The 18796-nt window shown below is 41.0% G+C and overlaps 1 protein-coding gene across 1 annotated transcript in view; it reads left to right on the top strand.

Moving 5' to 3' along the window:
* Window positions 1–18796, top strand: part of NYAP2 (neuronal tyrosine-phosphorylated phosphoinositide-3-kinase adaptor 2) — a 292811-nt gene that overhangs the window by 154769 nt on the left and 119246 nt on the right. The window contains exon 3 of the mRNA XM_075528843.1: window positions 12564–13661. Coding sequence (XP_075384958.1) covers window positions 12564–13661 — 1098 coding nt within the window. The remainder of the gene's footprint in view (window positions 1–12563; window positions 13662–18796) is intronic.

Raw genomic sequence — 18796 nt, 5'->3', positions numbered from 1 at the left:
GCTGGCCTTGAAGTTAACATTCCAATGTGCAACAGCCCACTATGACACCATGGATTCTCAAGCAGTCCCCTGGCTTCATTCAAGGTCTCACTCCTTATCATGTTGCTTGGGTGCAGCCCGATATTGGGCTATGTGTTCAGTACCTGGTCTGTGAAATTGTGATTTTCTCTGAAATTACTGTAGATTAAATTAAACAAAGTTGACTTGAGGTATTAGGTTTAAAGTCAAGCCTTACCCTTTTCACTGTACAATATTGCTTTTGGATTCTGTGTTGGGTTTTCAGTGATCTCCAAGAATAGATAACCAAGCCATCAGTGTCTGGTTCCTGTGGGCAGTGAAGGTTTGGCCCAGATCAGGACATTCTGGATTATATGGGGCTGTTTTCTTCACATGAGTTTAGAACAAAGTATACTGAACTTACATGCAAGACCTAAGACAAGGAAGAATGATTAGGTCATTGGTGCTAAGCAAAACTTTTGCACAATCAAAAGAAACACTTACCCTTTCCCAGTCCTTCTCTGCAAAACTGGAAGACACACTCTTTCACAGGTATGATGACATACTTTTAATATCCTCAACTTAATTTCACAGATATTTATAAAAATCTAGGTGTATGGAATTATAATCTTCAGAAGTCCCCAAGATGAATGGTTTCACCTTTTGGAAGCATTCACTTTTTCATTTAAAATTTAATCTCAGATTTTCTCTCTTTGAGATGTACAGAGATTAACTCCCAAAATGTTTTTCCAACATTTGAGGTTTATAGCTATGGTTTGGAAATTAGGGAGTTTGAATAAGAAGTTTGGTGCATTTTCTGTACTGCCATATGTATATAAAATCACCTGTGGTTTCAGTCCTTCACTTTCTGCTTTATTTTAAATTAATTTTTCAAGTTAAATTCCCCAAGGAAACTCATCACATTTTTTAAGTATTAAGCTGATAAGAAACTCAGAATGCCAACATTGGAATAGTGAAATCTAGGACATTCCAATGCCGACATTGTTCTTTAAAAGGGAAGAGTCCTTGTGTTGTTGTTTTTTTAACATGGGTATACATGGTATACTGAAATGTAAATTTCATTGTTCAATATACATACAATCTATATTTATTCAGGTAGTCACTCATTTTACAATTTCCCAGAAGTCATAAATTTTTTGGTATTGGCACCATTGATTTGTATAATTCTTTTCTAAATAAATGTAAAGTATATATGAAGGCATACAGTCTCATTATATATCTCCCAGGGCAGTCAGAGAGATTTTTCAATTTATACAAATAATAATTAACAGCAATAATAATTCTTTTTTAAGTCTTTCCTATGCCCTAGAGAGTGTGCTAAATTATTCCAATATAGTCTCTTTATAAATTCTCATAATATCCTCTGAAAAGGTCTTATTATATTCATTTAACAGTTGAATTTGATGAGGCCTCTAGAGTTGACTTCCCCAACACTGCACAGAAATACATTGGGCTTAGAGTCCTGGTGGTGTAGTGGGTTATGAGTTGAGCTGCTAGCCACAAGATCAGCAATTTGAAAACTCCAGCTGTTCCTGGGGAGAAGGATGAGGCTTTCTATGCTCATAAAGATGGAATGCACTAGAAAGCCACAGGGACATTCTTCTCTGTCCTACGGGGTAGCTATGAGCTATAACTGACTCAGTAGTACTGAGTCACATTGGGACTGGAATTCAAGTTAATCTGATTCATGGAAAACTATGAAGACTTTTTTTTTAAAGTTAAAACACTCCTGAATTATATTTTTGTAAAAGAAACATGTGGTATCCTCTATAATGATAAATTATTTGATTCATTGTTTCTCGGCCTTTTGGCTAAGATCAATTGTAGTATTTGATTGTAGTGTAACTGGGGTCAGTCTGCCTGGATTCAATGTCAGGTCCTTGGGCAAAGCATTAAATTCCTCTAAAATGTTCAATACCTGTAAAATGGAGCCAATAGTAATAATACACTTTGGAATGTTTTGAAGATTAAATGAAATAATTCTCCACAAGTGCATTATCTAATACGAATAGAAAAATGGTAGCTTGTATTATTACACTGTTTATTATTATCATTATTGAGGTTCTATTTCCATCAGAGGAGATGTTAGCCCACATCAACGGAACTTCAATGGAATTGGTTAAAATGTTTTTATGGATCTATGATTTCATGCTGCTTCCTCTGTGGTCTCAGATGCCCAAAAAGATTACAAACGTTCCAATCTTTATATCCCAACCAGGACAGACTTACAATGGATAATCCCCAGTTGACAGTATCTATGCAACTGCAGGGACTCAGCTGCTACAGCGTGGGTGCCCCAGGGACCAGGGGAAATGTTCCCATCATTAATCAGAGTTTTCTCCCAGCATGCTTTTCCTTAGCATAATATCCTCCTGGGTTAAATCCAAATGAACTGTGCTTCCATTGGGCGCTCAGCATCATACGTTTTCCAAGGCCTCTTTTATGTTGTCACATTCTCTCTCTCTCTCTCTCTCTCTCTCTCAACTTAGGAAATCAACGTAGATGACAGCTTCCTTTCATTATAGGTAGAAATGCAGCAAGCAATAGGTACTGTGAACTTCTGAAGATAGCTAGTTGATAGCTTCAAAATATTTAGGCAAAGGGAAAGAAGAGTTATACGCAGAGGTTTAATAACTCAGCAGTGCCCCACACTTAAATATATGTAATGTTTTTCGTGACTTGAACTCCTTAAACATTATTTGCCTTGAGCATTAGTTAGGCATAATTAATATGCATAGACAAAACGACGCAGAAAAAATACTAGATTAGGAAACCTGTAGCCATGCATCTGTATAGCTTTATTTAGGTTGTTTTCCACTGATATTGCACATGAAACATTCCTAAACTTTAGAGAAAGGATCCCTGGTGGTACAGTGCTTATGTATTGGGTTGTGATTTGCATGGTCAGTGGTTCAAAACCACCAGCTTCTCTGAGGGAGAAAGATGGGACTTTCTACATCTGTAAATAATTACAGTCTTGGAAATCCACAGGCAGGGCCTCTAGGACCTAGTGGGATAAACTTCCTTTGGAAAATGGAGAGAGGAAGGAAGAAAAGCTGAAGGACTCTATGGGAAAGAGACTTGAAAGCTTTAAATCATTACGTACCCGTAGTGTATTAGCTGACAAACACTTTAGAGCAGGGGTTCTCAACCTTCCTAATGCTGTGGCCCTTTCATACATTGCCTCATGTTGTGGTGACCACACCCCAACCATAAAATTATTTTCATTGCTACTTCATCACTCTAATTTTGCTACTGTGATGAATCAGGCAACCCTTATGAAACAGTTGTTTGGCCTCCAAAGGGGTTGCGACCCACAGGTTCAGAGCTGCTGCTTTAGAGTGATTATTGATCAACTGTTTATTTGGTAGCCGGTACTTTTGTTAAGTTTGTCGGGAATTGCTTAAAAGGTTAGTTGGCTTGGCCTATTGAAAGTTCTTAGTCTTGAGGAAAGGGAAGCTTATAACAGAGTGCAAGGTAAAAAATGTAGACGGCCATAAGAAAAACAAACAAACAAAATTAGGCAGAGCCCAAATTAGAGAGCTAAGAAAAAAGAGAGGAGGTGATAACACTTAAATTGGGTCTTGAGAGATGGAGAAGATCCTTGTGTAGGTGTTTGCTTAGGTGTTTGCATAGGTACTTTGTTAGGTAAAGCGTTGCAAGGTCAAGGGAAAGAATTTGAGTAAATTCTGAAGGAAAAAAATATCTGGGGAGGATGGTGGAGGGATCATTTGGTTTGGTTAGAGAAGAAGGGTCTATGAAAAATTCAGAGAGAAAGGTGGTGGGTAAAATGCTTGGTTATGATGGAAGTACCAATCACCCTGACTGGGGGATGAGTGGTCGTCATTGTTTAGCGCTGCCGTGAGAGGCTTGTCTAGCATCGCTTCTGTGAGCCGGAAGATGGGGGTTGTAAACAAATTTGGGATGTTTGCATTGCTGTGGGTTTTCTTCAGGGTATTTTGTGACGTTACGTGAAAGTAGCCTTTCTATATTAAGTTTTGTATTAAGAGAGGAAGTTTTATTCAAGAGATGACTTATAAAACCCCAAATCTGTGCCCTAGACCTATTTTTGCCCAGGTGTTCACGGTTTCCGTCGCTGAGTGTGCATGGCGAATTCCCTGCCCTGGGCCCTTCGTGGTCCCTTTTGACCTTTTCCTAAAGTGCAAAATGAAAGCATTTTGATTCTTCGGTTTATTTTTCTGGCCTTTATTATTTTGTACAGGAAAAAAATATCTCGTACAGACTGTTCTTCACATGGGTCATGGTGATTTTTCCTTCATTGAGTTCTCACTTATTCACACCTTTTTGGCCACTGTTATTGCATGTGATAGGCATCGGTGGATGCTGTAAGCAGTTAATATGCTTGACCACTAATCCAAAGGGTTGAAGGTTTGCGTCCTTCCAGAGGAGCTTCAGAAGAAAGACCTGGTGAAACACTTCTGTAGTCAGCCCTGGGAAACCCTACAAAACACAACTCTAACACCTTTGAGGTCACAGTGAGTTGGAATCAACTCAATGGAAGTCACTGGTTTTAGTGCCTCTGCATGTTAATTCAAATAATGACAAAGAAACAATGGTTCTCAACTTGTGGGTCGCGACCCCTTGGGGGTTGGGGGGGCTCAAAAGACCCTTTCACAGGGGTCTCCAGATTCCTAACAGTAGCAAAATTACAGTTATAAAGTAGCAACGAAAATGTTATGGTTGGGAGGTCATCACAACAGGAGGAACTGTATGAAAGGGCCATGGCATTAGGAAGGTTGAGAACCACTGCTTTAAATGAATGCATCCACTGTACCTTTTGATCTTCCTCTTTCGTCCTACAATCTGGTGTTCGGTCAGATGGAGTTGAGGTTTTGAGGTTAAGGAACGATGTGCGAGCTAACAGAACATGGCCCAACAACATTGGAATACAGGTCTGTCTGTTTGCAAATTGTGCTCTTTTCACCAAATATTGTTATCTTCCTGCTCTCGTGTTCTGTTTCCTTTCTTTCTTTCTGTTATATAACCTAATCTTTGAGCATGCAAAAACTATCTGTGCAGAACGGGCCCTGTCCCTGTGGGATATATTGCCTCCCATTATCTTCCCTCTGCTTCTGAACTTCTCATTGGAAAGACAGCAGTAGTGTCGCCGACAGAATATCTTAGGCACAACCACCACCTTTGTTCTTTGAAGATGGTCTATACTTAAAAGGGCAGCCCATGACTAGAGCTGAAAGGGAATGATATGAAAGAAGAGAGGACCTTGGGATGGGAAAATCAAGCTAGAAATTTGTAGTAGAACCTGTGAATGGAGGACTGTGCATGTGTGGGGATAATTGACTTCCACAAAATGATGTTACTGTGCTGACTTTTACCTAGTACAAGGATAGCCTTCAATCCATATGCTCTGAAACCCCATAAGCCTAGATGTCCAGAGTAACTATGATGCCATAACCAATCACCAGGCTCAAGAGGCATCTATCTGTGCATGAAACCAGAATTCTACTTCACTGGTTTATAATGACAAAGATAGGCATAGGAATTTGGAAATTAGGATTATTAAAAAGCCTCTTGTTGAGTAGGAACTCATAAGGATGTATTTGGAGTGGTTTCATAGAACAGGCTGGGTGTATCTTTGCCAAGGGAGATGCCGAGGAGCCGATCCTCGGGCACCATTTCTGGGAATCTGCCCAGGTTCATTTTGTGCATCTCTTGGTTTTGCATCCCCAGTGGCAGACAAGCTCCATTTGGAGGGTTAGTCCCTAAATATGTGACGACCTTTGCTCTAGTTTCCATCCACTCTTTCTGACCAGGACTTGTGCCATAACATTGTAGACCTCTTTTCTGAATCGCCCTGTAGTGGTTTTAAGATACTCAGAAGGCAATCTTACTTTTCACAGTTTTATACTTTGGAAGAGGCCTTTTCTCTCTCCTCAGGGTACAATCTGAGCCCTAGTTCTTTCAAAATGATTGTAGCTCTTTTGTGAGATAGCCACCAAAACAGGATATTAATTTTGAGATTTTTCTCTCCCCATTTTTTATCTGTTGCTATGTAATAAACCATCCCCAAATTCAATATCTTAAAATAACATTTTATTGTTTCCCATTATTCTTTGAGTTGACTGATTTATATAGGTAGCTCTTCTACCCTATGAAAAATAGTTTGGCTCATTCATTTGGCTGTATTCATCTAGCTGTTGGATTAGGCTAAAAATATGTCAATCATATGCCTGGGGCTTCTTTGTGGTATTCATGGTCTTTTCACAAGACAAGGTTGGTCTAAGAACTCTTTCATGACAACTGACTTTCAAAATTGAGTAGGTAGAAGCAACAAATATTCTTTAAGGCCAGGACTCCAAAGTAATTTCCATCATATTCTCTTTGTTCAAGCAAGTCATATAGCCAGATCAGATTGGAGAAGAGGGCTATAGAATGTACTTGTTGGTAGGTGGAAGGTATACAAAATGGGAAGGAGTTGAAACGACATATTTTGAAGCACTATACCATAATTTTCATTTTCTCTCTCTTGTTGAAAGTTCCATCCCCTTATAGGATCAGCTGTAGGTGCAGTAAAGTTTCTTTGGGAGTAATTTTTCATGTGAAGAGGCTTTTTCAGTAAAAATATATCTTCCTAACAAAAACACAAAGCATGTTTGGTTGAGGACTACTAAGACTATAAAGAAGGTACAAGCTATTAATATAGCATCAGAATCTTGCCAGATATAGTGTCAGAATTACTCAAAATATGACCGAGGAAGGGTTTCCTTTTCAAAGTAGAGTCAACCATTTTGACTTGAATGGCATAAAGCTTTTGGGGTCTTCATTTGCTGTTGGGGGAAGACTCTAACTGATGAGAAACAGCTGCGAATATCTCTTAATAAATGGAATGTACGATGTATGAATGTAGGAAAATTAGAACTGTTCAAAAATGAAATGGAATACATCAAGATCTACAGCCTAGGTGTTAGTGTGCTGATTTACTATGGCGGGAATGACCGACTAAAGAGGAATTGTATTACATTCATCATCTAAAAGGAAATATCAAAATCTATCTTGAAATGTCTAATGTTCTACGTAATAGGATGTCTATCCACACACGAGGAAAGCCAGTCAATACAACTATTATTCAAATTTAAGCCCCAAACACTACAGCTGGTGATGAAGAAATTAAAGAATTTACTAATCTCTGGTTTGAAGTTGATCAAGCATGTAATCAAGATACATTGAGTATCTCTGGCTATTGAAATACAAAAGTTGGAAACAGAGAAAGGAACAGTATTTGGAAGTTATGGCTTTGGAAATAAAAATAAAGATTGAGATCATATGAGAGACTTTTGGAAGACCAATGATATCTTCATCACATATTATTTTTCAACAACACAAATGGTGAGTATGCATGTGGAATTCTCCAGATGGTTTGCATAGAAATAAAATGGTGATACGGTTACTGGTTGGGCTGTGATCCACATAGTCAACAGTTTGAAACCACCAGCAGCTCCTAGGGAACAAAACTGACTTTCTACTCCCATAAACAGCGACAGCCTCCGAAACCCCTGGGTGGTCCCTATGAGTGTAGTACTGACTCAATGGCTGTGAGTTTGGTTGTTCAGTTTCATGGAAAGAGACAATGGAGAAGCTCAATATGAGCATATATAAGCAAGCCAGGGACACGACTGGTCATCAATTGCTTCATTGTTAGGTTCAGGTTAAAACAAGCACACAGAGTCAAAATGTAACCTTGAGTATATTCCACCTGAAGTTCGAGTACATCTCGAAAGCAGCATTGAACACCAATGGCAGACGACCCCAAGAGCTATGGGATAATGTCAATAGTATCAAGCATGAAGGAAGAACAAGGTCATTAAAAAGACAAGAAAGAAAGAAAAGACCACAGGAGTTGGCAAAAAACACCGAAATTGCTGCTAAGCCTATTTACATGAGAACAATAAAATAAATGATGAAGGCAGAGGTGCTTCTTAGAGGTAATGATGGAGAGACTTTGTTCCAGGTACTTTGGACATATTGTCAAGAGGAAAAAGGACAACTTGCTTGATAAAAAAAGAGAAAAAGGAAGACCCTTGACAAGATGCATTCAAGTGTAAGAACAATTGTGAGGAGGCACGGGTTTGTTCTGTTGTACTGGGTGTTGTATAATCAGCAAACCAAGCATTTCCCATTGTCATCAGGAGCGTTAACTGCAGGGTACAGTCCTCCTTCAAAAAGCAGAGCCTGGAGGGAGTTTCTCCCATGACTCTTTCAGTCCCATTCAACTTTTTAGGCACATATGTTTTAGCTAATAGCATGCATGTAGTTTGTTTGGGTCCATATGATTGCTCACTTGTCTATTTTCACTGTAACTAGATCCAGAACTGTATTATAAATCCTGTAACTCCAAACCAAGACCACTGGTGTGTAAGGGTCAAACTCGACTGAGCTGCTCTGGGGTGAAAAAGACCCAGTGATCTGCTTCCATAGAGACTACAGCCGAGGAACCTTAGTGAGACAGCGGTACTCGGTCCTCCTTCCTCACGGGTTTTAATGAGACTGAATCAACTAGCCTGCACAAAACATCTCCATAACCCAGTTCTCTTCCCCCACCATCCAATATATACGGTATTTGTCATGGCTCTCTTCTGAACAGACCCAAAGCCTTGAAAGCTTCATCCCTTAACAACCTAACTCAGCAATAACAAAAAACCTTTGGTGGTTGAAATTGCAGGACTCTGGACTGTGAAAATAACAATATTTGTCAAGCCTTTGGAATGGTGAGTCGTGGAAGGTAATTGTGAGTAGAGACCTGTAGAAAGCGGGGAACATGTCTCTCGCCTTCCATAGTCAGCCAGTGCCTGTATCCAGGTACACATGATTCTCATCAGAGGACTGCCACCTCCGCATGTGAATGACCTATTTGAATCAACCTTGCTAACGAGATATACCAAATTAAGGTTCTCCCTTATAGCACAGGGTAGGAAAATGAATTTAAATGCTACTTTATGCCATGTAAAATGATATAAGTTATATAACCCTTTTCCCTTTGGATGCTTTCCCTCTTTATACTTAAATATATGAGTTGTTTTTAAAGACATTAAAGATTGTATTGAAATTAGATAGTACGAAAAGGGATATAGTTGATATATAATTTATTTTATTTCATCTGTTGCATAGGGAGTTTTGGCTGGATAATTGAAACAAAAAGCAATCTTCAATTTCTGAGATCCTGTGCCCAGAGTAATATTTATCAGATGTACTATTGATCTGTGCTTTGTCTCTTTACTCACCTATTAGGTCAAGAACGTCCACAGATTCTACAGCACAGGGTTTGACTGCATTTTATTTCATTCTTATTAGGAAAAAATATTTCAGAAGGATAGGTTGACAAGGGACATTTCCAGAATTCACTGTGAAAGACAGATCATCTGAGCATGACTGAAAGTCACACATAACCTTTTGTGCTCTTGTATCTCATTTCAAAAATGTCACTTTCTGCTTATGAATGCGACTGTCATTATACTATTTTAAGCTTTATAATTTGTGTTCTGGAACTGAACAGGAATTATTGCTTCTATCTTTGGGCTTATTAGGAATAATTTAGAATTCATTCAAGATTCATGAAAATAATCCTTGTATCATGGTTGAATTTGTTCAAATGTTGAAATTTGCAATGCAGTTTTTATTAGCAGTGTTTTATCACTTATGTGTGTAGAGCTAAATGATTTTCAAGTACTTTTTAAAGAAATGACTTTAAACCAGAAATTATTCTGCACTTTATGATTCCCTAGCATGAGGTTACATTAGAATAAATTAGGGATTGAAGTTATTTAAGGTCTCCAATTTTTTCCTTATCCAAGTAAGCTAACATATATAATAGTTGAAATACATTTCCATGGTCGTTCATGCTGCTTTGTGAATTATTCACCCCATACTTAGTGTAGACGAATCCTGGCAGTACAGTGGATCATGTGCTGGGCTGCTAACTGCAGGATCAGCAGTTTGGCTCTTCCAATGCTCAGCAGGCTGACGATGAAGCTCCACCCTGACCTACAGGGTCCCTATGAGTCAAGATTAACTTGATAGCAGTGAGTGTGGTTTTTAGGTTTATACTTGTAGTATGTAAAACTGAATGACACACAGTAAATGAGGAGATAAATCGATTCATTTGAAAAAACGTGTTTCCTCCTCTGATGTTCCACACAGATCTATGTGATTAGAAAGGGGAAGTTGGATAGGAAGCAAGTGTTATGCCGTCTGGCAAAGGTGCTTCCCAATTTGAAGTGATGGATACACTTATTCATTCAGATCCTCTGTATGATCTTTCACACTTTATTCTCAGGATAATCTTTAAACCATCGTTTGTAAGGTGGATCAGGATAATGGGCAACCAGAAAGAGGAAGGAAAAAAGTTTGTCTGAATTACGTGGATCTGCTTGCATCACGTTTTTTTTTTTTGTTTTTTTTTTTTTGCCATGTAGGGAGAGTAAGAGTAAGAGAGAAAGCCCGCTCAGATGTAGGGTTTTCTCTGGGTAAAGCTGGTATAAGCATTGTTTCAGCTGCTAAAAAATAGAACAAGAGGAAGAGAGTGAAGCCAGAATATGCCCAAATCAACCCCTAACAACACTCATCCCACCCCCACTTCCACCAAACACACCCCACCCCCACAAATACTACCCCATCAAGAGAAAGGGCCAGAATTCAAATAGCATGTACCTTGCTGGGAGCTGGGCATGGGAGAATGAGTTCAAGAAGAACCTAAGGTTGGACGCCTTCAAGTTGCCTCTGATAGTCAGCCAGCCTTGTCCACTGGTTACCGTTTTGTTTGTTTTGAGGAGTTTTGTACATAATATGATTATTCCTTTAAATACTATAAAAGGGAATGAAAAGGGGTCATTTCCTAAACCAGTGACAATTGAAGCCAAGTGAAGAGTCACAGGGGGCCCGTGGCCATAGACTGGTCTGGGTCTTTCCCTCAGAATGAGCGTCTGCATAGTTCTCCTTCATAGTATCGATCTCGAGGCTGCTCACAGTTGGCACGAAAAGGCCCCTAGAAAATGGCATCTGGTTTTCCCTGGCATTGGCAGAATGGAGAGTTTAAATACATTAAGAACCTTCATTTAAAACAAACAAACAAAAACATTGGACGGACACGAGGAAAACCATTATTATGGGCTCAAGGGATCAGACTAGTTCAAATCTGGAATCACTTAAAAAACTCAAGACACATTGCCACCACTGCACTGTCTGATACGTTCCTTCTCTCTGACATCATGCTGATTGGCCAGGGCACTCATAGAGATCTGGGAGAACTTTCCTCTCCTTTAGTGGGTTTGAGAAAAACTGCATTAGCATGAGTACCATATCCCTGTATCATTGTAAGTTACCATATTGAGGCTGGGGGTTGGAGGTGGGGGGGTGTATTTCTAGGTTTCCTGACTTATATTTTGAGATTCTTCCCTTTAGGCTAACAAATGACAGCCTGTTATTTTCTCACATGATTATGTCCATGAGATACACCATCAGCTTTCCCTGTTTGCTGCCATCTCTCCTAAGCAGCTATAACTTGCTCTGTCGCATAATAATGGTAATCACTGTAGTCATACATCAACATAATGAGATCATAACAACACTCCTGGCATCTCTTGTGCAGACTGAACAATTGATTTCAGCCGTAGACATTTTGCCAGCCTATCACGCCCTGCCATATGAAGTCAGCAATGTAGGCCCTGTCAGAAAAGCAGGCTTCCAGCAGACAGTGGGATCCTCTGATAGACACTTCTGCTCTGAGTTTTCAGGAGTTATTCTTTAAGCTTTCACATCATCCCATGGTTTGTCATCGTTTAAAACTCTCCAGAGAATTCAGATGTGTCAGTAGACAGCATCTAGTACCATCATTTCAAGACAGCATTTGGGATATTGTGAGAGTTTCTGAACAAAAGCAGACAAACACGCCACACTCAACAGCATCTGGAGATTTGGCGATGAACTTGTCTACTTCATAATATTTTCACATCCATTTCCACTGAAGCATGAGATCCACCAAGGTAGATGTTATTAATCTCAACCAGACAGATATGAAGTCTGGCAGGCTGGGACCCTTTTTATCATAAATGCAAGCAGAAGTGATCATTTGTAATAGTCCCATTTCCATGGCTAGTGGCATGATTCTGGCACCAATTTTGGCGAATAGCAACTGTGGATTTTTTCCTTTCTTTCCTTGAGTGCCTCTCTCAATGAATTTTGGCTCTTAAGTAATGTGGGATTGCAATTATTAAAGACATGGTTCACCTGCAGGTTTCTATTTGGAAATCTTAAGGCAGAGAAACAAATCATCCTGCTCTCACTGCATTTATAAGGGCTGGTTTCTTGTTATCAGTTTGAAGGTAAGCCTGACAGCTTTTCTGTGTCCAGGTTTTTCTAAACATGAGCGAGGTGAGGCATTTCCATCCGTAGCCTAAGCCAGAAACGAGCACTTCAGAGTCTTAAATCCAAGTGCGAACGATGTGCTCATGCTTTCTATTGCACACACCCATTTAACACCCTCCCCTGCCTTTTTGTCTGTCTTCCTCTTGCAGTGTCGGCCAAACCCAGACCCCACAGTGATGAATACTCCAAGAAGATTCCTCCTCCGAAGCCCAAGCGGAACCCCAACACCCAGCTGAGCACGTCTTTTGACGAAACCTACATCAAAAAGCACGTGCCCAGCAGGACCTCCCTCACGCGGGACACGTCCCTGTCGCAGATGGGCAGCCCCGCCGGCGACGCGGAGGAGGAGGAGGAGCCGGTGTACATCGAGATGGTGGGCAACATCCTCCGAGACTTTCGGCGTGAGGAGGACGACCAGAGCGAGGCCGTCTACGAGGAAATGAAGTACCCCATCTTCGACGACTTAGGCCCAGACGCCAAGTGTGACCTTAACCATCACAGTTGTTCTTCGCAGTGTGCTACCCCCACAGTGCCTGACTTGGACTTCGCCAAGTCCTCAGTGCCAGGGACCCCCAAGGGCCTGCTCTGTGACATCCCCCCACCCTTCCCCAACCTGCTCTCCCACCGCCCCCCGCTGCTGGTGTTCCCGCCAGCCCCCGTGCAGTGTTCCCCCAATTCTGACGAGTCTCCGCTCACCCCACTGGAGGTCGCAAAGCTCCCCGTGTTGGAGAACGTGTCTTACCTGAAGCAGCAGGCCGGGCCATCGCCATCCTCGCTGCCATCGCAGACCTCCGGCCATGCCAGGCTGGAGAAGGACCAGGGCGGAACCCTCGGAGCTGCGGCTGCGACTTGTGTGCTCTCCTCGTCCCCTCCTCACCCCTCCACGTTGTACCGAGCGCAGAGTCCCCATGGCTACCCGAAAAGTCACTCGGCCTCGCCCTCCCCTGTGAGCATGGGGCGGTCCCTAACCCCCTTAAGCCTCAAGAGGCCTCCCCCCTACGACGCTGTGCACTCCGGCAGCCTTTCCAGGAGCGCGCCATCAGTGCCTCACTCGACCCCCCGACCAGTGTCGCAAGATGGGGCCAGGATGGTCAATGCGTCCGTGAACACCTACGGCTCTGCCCAGAGTGGCTCCCGGTCCAGAACGCCCACGAGTCCTTTGGAAGAACTTACCAGCCTCTTTACCTCAGGACGAAGCCTGCTGAGGAAGTCTTCCAGCGGCCGACGTTCTAAAGAGCCCACAGAGAGTAAGTGTGGCAGCCAAGACCCTGCGAGCCTTGCGCTGGCGGGTCCGTGGGAACCAGTAAGTTAGGTCCAGCTCTGGTAGCTGCAGGTACACCGCTCAGTGCAGCATCCTTAGTGCGCTTCGTTGCAATCTCCAAATGGAAACCGGAGGCTTTGACTCTTGTTAGGCTAACCCAAAGGGTAGACAGAAAGAGGTAAATACAATAGTCCGTGCCATATAACATATCCTAAGAGCGATTAAAATTAAATATGAAAAATCCAAATTCTTAGAGTATCTCTTGAGAAGCTAACGCAGAAAATAGAGGTTACTATGATATCTTCAGGTAAATACCTTGACAGGTGGACGCAAAGAGGTACATGCTCAAATATGGAATGTGTAAATATAAGCATTTAGTTTTATCTTATCCTGAAAGGCTGCTAGAGGAAAAACTGTGATAGGATAGCTTTAATGAGGAGAAAATGATTGAAATGAAATCATTTCACATATTTGGCTGTATCCTTACCATCACTCGAGACCAGAGTAGGTGGCATGTTTCCTTCTTAAAACGTTGGGAACCATCTTCTGATTTCTACAGTACTTGTCTTAGATTCAGGGTGATAGCAGCATATTCCCTGTGAAAGCTTTTGAGAAAAATCTTTTTTTTTTAATTTCTCTGGTGTTCTGAATCAAATCTTATCCCCTAAAATGTTTTGTCAAATTAGCTGGGCAATAATTCTCAATGGTTTGGCAGTTAGGCAATGATGTGATTGGGCAGTGTCATCCCCCATGATGTGAAATTATGTGATCAGCCAATCAATTGTAAGGCAATTCAGGTAAGATGTGACACCATTAGTCCGGTCACAACCCTGACCTGATGTTAGGGGTGTAGTCTTCCTCATGTTTTACCCTACAAATAACAAAGGAAGCGAGAAGAAATAAGAGAGGGAGGGGGCCTGATTACCAGCAAGAAATAAACACTGAGAGTTGAGTGCATCCTTTGGACTTAGTAGACCCATGCTGAAAACCTTCTAGAGCCAGGGGAAGATTCATAGCCAGACACTGGAGATCTCTGAGGATTGCCACGCCCACAGAAATCGAAAGGGGACAGAGCCTTCCCCAGAGCCAACACAGGGCTAAAGAACCTGCCTCTAAATCTGGCACTCTAAACTTTAACTTCTTGCCTCCAAAGTTTTGATAGAATAAATTTCTGTTTGTTAAAGACATCCTTTTTGGGGATATTTCTGTTACAGCAACACTGGACAACTAAACTAACTATCTTCTTGTAGTGCAGGGGGTTCTTTGGCATATAACTGCATTTTATCATGATGGTTTTCACACTGTGTGTCCATCTGTGTCTGTGCCTCTTATCTTTCATGAGGGGCACCGCTCAAATAGGCTTAGGATACAGCCTACTTCCTATTGACTTAATTGATGACATCTTCAAAGACCCAATTTCCAAACAAGGTCACATGCACAGGTACCTATGATTAGGACTTTAACATATATTCCTGGGGTATATGATTTAATTTATTATAATTCATCATACAACTCTTATCACAATCCATACATACATTTGTATGTTTCATCGTTGCTAGATCGCACCCTGACTGGCTCGTCTCCTCCCCGAGACCCTTCTGTAAGGGGATCACTTTGACATTCTGTACAGAAAAATACATGCTCAATATCTTTTATGTTGAAATGATAATGGTGCTCCTTGGATAATTAATGTTAATTGATGTTAATTGATACTCCTAAGCCACTCACTTTGTCTTTTTTTCTTGTTAAAATAGAGTAATGTATGAATTCCATAGTTCACTTAAGTAATCTATCCCAAACAATTAATTTACCTAAAATACAGGTTAAAACCCAACAACCACTACTCAGCAGAAAGTCCCACTCCCATAAAAATCTACAACTTTGAAAAACCTCTCTAGGGTCTCCATGAGTTCGAATCAATTGATAGCAATGAATTGGGTTTGCTTTTGACCTACATACCTATAATTCTGTTCAAACTTGTTTTTTTTTAATTAAGTGGATAACTAAGAACAACTAATTTTTTTGAGGTCTGCACCTCGATTGGGACAATTTTGCCCTGGCCTTAGGCGACTGTTTGGTAGTGTCTAAAGATAATTTTGGTTTCCAACACCTGGGATTTTGGTTGCCAACACCTGTTCTGGCATTTATTAGGTCAGCGGTTCTCAACTTGTGGGTCGCCACCCCTTGGGGGTCGAACGACCCTTTCACAGGGGTCATCAAATTCATAACAGTAGCAAAATTACAATTATGAAGCAGCAACGAAAATAATTTTAAGGTTGGGAGATCACCATTACATGAGGAACTGTATTAAAGGGTTGCAGCATTAGGAAGGCTGAGAACCACTGTATCACGTAGAAGCCAGGAATGCAACATCCTTACTGTTAGATTTTGCCATACACAGGATAGCCCTCCCACCCCAAAGGACTACTTAGCCCCAAATGTCAATAATGCCAGGATTGATAGCCCAAGATCCAGATCATTTATTGGAAGTTTTAAAGTTTTTAAGGAAGTTTGAAATGGTGTAAATATGGTTCAATTAAAGTTGATTAAAGCAAAAAAAATTGTTCCCATTGTTACTGTGTCCCTTTGATAATTTTTAAGTATTTCACTTTTTAAATCCATAAGCATTTATAGGAAATCAATGACATTTTCACCCTGGAAGTAGTAAAATTATTGGACTTCCCTACTACCTACCAGCAACTTTGGATAATCCTTAGCAGATCTAGCTGGCAGCTCTACCAATTAGCAAGAAAAAGTACATGTAAAATAAATGATTAACTAATAGAGTTATTTCAAGAAAAAATCCATCTGTGAGTCAGTCTGTGTGCTACATCTCACAGACGTCTCCAGTCGTCTCCAAAATGAGCTTTGCGCACTGCTAAAACAAAGCTCAAAGTGTGGATGTGGAAAAGTGATTCTGGCTGTTTAGCACTTTTAGAGAGCCTAGTATTGATTTATGCCCACATGGCACTCAGCATATATCAGCTCTAGTTTAGACAAATGACATGTCCCTGAGTTACAATAACCTTGGTATTTTACTTTGCCTAAAAGGAAATATAAATAGAAGAGAGGAGAAATGCAGCTAGTGCAAATGAATAATCTAATGCTACTTACTCTAGTGGAAAATAGAAAGACATTACCAGGTGCTAACAGCACGACACAACTTCTCAGACTTTTTCGTACACTTCCAAAATAGATCCAACATAGTTGATAACTGAGAAATATAAATGGAAGATTTGTAGAAAAAAGAGATGCATGAGTAAAAACAGAGACTAGGCTAGAAGAGACCAAGACACAGAGGCAGACACACCTGAAATGCATTTATGAGGTCAGAGAGAGAACGCGATCAACATGGAGTCCCTCTCCTGAAGCTCAGTGGGAACTCTTCACTGAGAACACTGCAAGCACAGCTGGGTGGAGAAGGAGAGGGCAAAGGAGGGCCCAGGCTCACTCATCACCTGGTATGATTATTAAAAAAAAATGATTGTCAGTCTTGACAAAAAGCTTTATCATATCCAACAATTTCTTACATTAATGGAAGTACATTTTTTGCGGTTAAATCTTATCTGCTTTGCTTTTTTTAAACACAGCCATTTCCAATATTTGATATGACATTGTATTTTTAAAGTTACAGGAATTAATGTGTCATATGAAAGAGGAGGGTTAGTGCCAGAAAGGAAGAGATGAACCGACACAGCTGTTCCAACAATGAACTCCTACAGAGAAGGCTTTTGAGGCGAGGGCAAGACTGGGCAGGGTTTCATTCTTTGACACTCGGGTCCTTCTGAGTGAGAGCCACCTCAATGATACCCCATAACAACAACAGGGGACTGATGAGATAAAGTCAAGAAATAGATGTGCCACTTGCTTTTTCATTTACTTAATTTAAAATCACTTAAAAACAATAACCCAAAATAAACAATTACAAAAAAATAAGAAACCTGAACACACATGCACACACACGCATTCACACACACACACACACACACACACATACCCCTAACTTAATCTTTTGGGGAGGGCCATGTGAGGGACAGGGACAGTTAAAATAGTATTTATTGTTGATAAAAGAACAGCTCCAGGATAAAGAAGCCGTTTTTGAAGAAAATCTTCCATAATGTGTTTCAGATTTTACATTATAAGAAGATAAAAAAAGACTGAAAAGTAGCCCTGCTATGGTAGTGGGTTACATGTTGGGCTGGTCAGCATAAGGTCAGCAGTTCTAATACACCAGCCATCTTGTGGAGGAAATGGTTAAATGCTAGACTCCTAACCCAAAGTTTGACAGCTGGAAACCATTCAGAAACACCTGGGGAGCTGCTTCCAAAAGGCTGCAGCCATGGGAACATAAGGAGGAGGGTCCTCTGTACCCATGGGGCCACTGTGAGTCAGAAGAGCAAGGACCATCTCCATCATGGAGAATTAGGTGAAAGGCATCATTCACAGACCATCCAATAAAGGGATCACACCGGGGCGCCCTCACATGGTGACTCTCTTTCTTCCAGGTCATTTCTAAGAGCCGTGTCAGCAGTGACAGCTTACTGCTTTCTGGGATGTCCTGGTTGCCCAAATGCAGAACTAACTAGCCATCTATTGCTATGCCATCCAAATTTAATGCAAATCCTGCTCCTGTTCCTCTTCTGCTGTCTCCTTCCCTTTCAGTAATTCCAAAAATCTGTCTCTGCTCTCCTCCCCATCCCTCCCATCTCCCTTCATTCTTTTCTTGTATCACACCATCCATCAGTTGTGGACCAAGAAATCAGATCCCCAAACTTGAATGTGGTGCTACTCAACTAAGTTAACTGTGTGTGCAGAATAGATACATCATGTGACCTTCACTTTCAGTGGCGATTGCAACCCCCTTTCAAAATCCTGGATGGAGTCAATAGATTCATACCCGAGAGACCTGGGAATGTTGACTTCCCTCAAATTAAGCTGGCCTGGAACGCCCAGGTGAATGTTAGTTTATTTTGGGAGACTCTAATACTTTGTTTCACATTCGTTAAAATATCCCTTTTCATTGGAATTTCGCAAGCAAAATAGTTAAGGACTTTCTCTCTCTCTCCCTTTTCTTTCCTGTGAAAGGAGGTGCCGACAAAGAGCGGCTGAGACAAGAAGAGG

This window comes from Tenrec ecaudatus, chromosome 13, assembly GCF_050624435.1.
Source record: "Tenrec ecaudatus isolate mTenEca1 chromosome 13, mTenEca1.hap1, whole genome shotgun sequence".
Lineage (NCBI taxonomy): Eukaryota > Metazoa > Chordata > Mammalia > Afrosoricida > Tenrecidae > Tenrec > Tenrec ecaudatus.
Note: the sequence above shows the minus strand (reverse complement) of the source record. Positions and strands in the feature narration are given on the sequence as shown.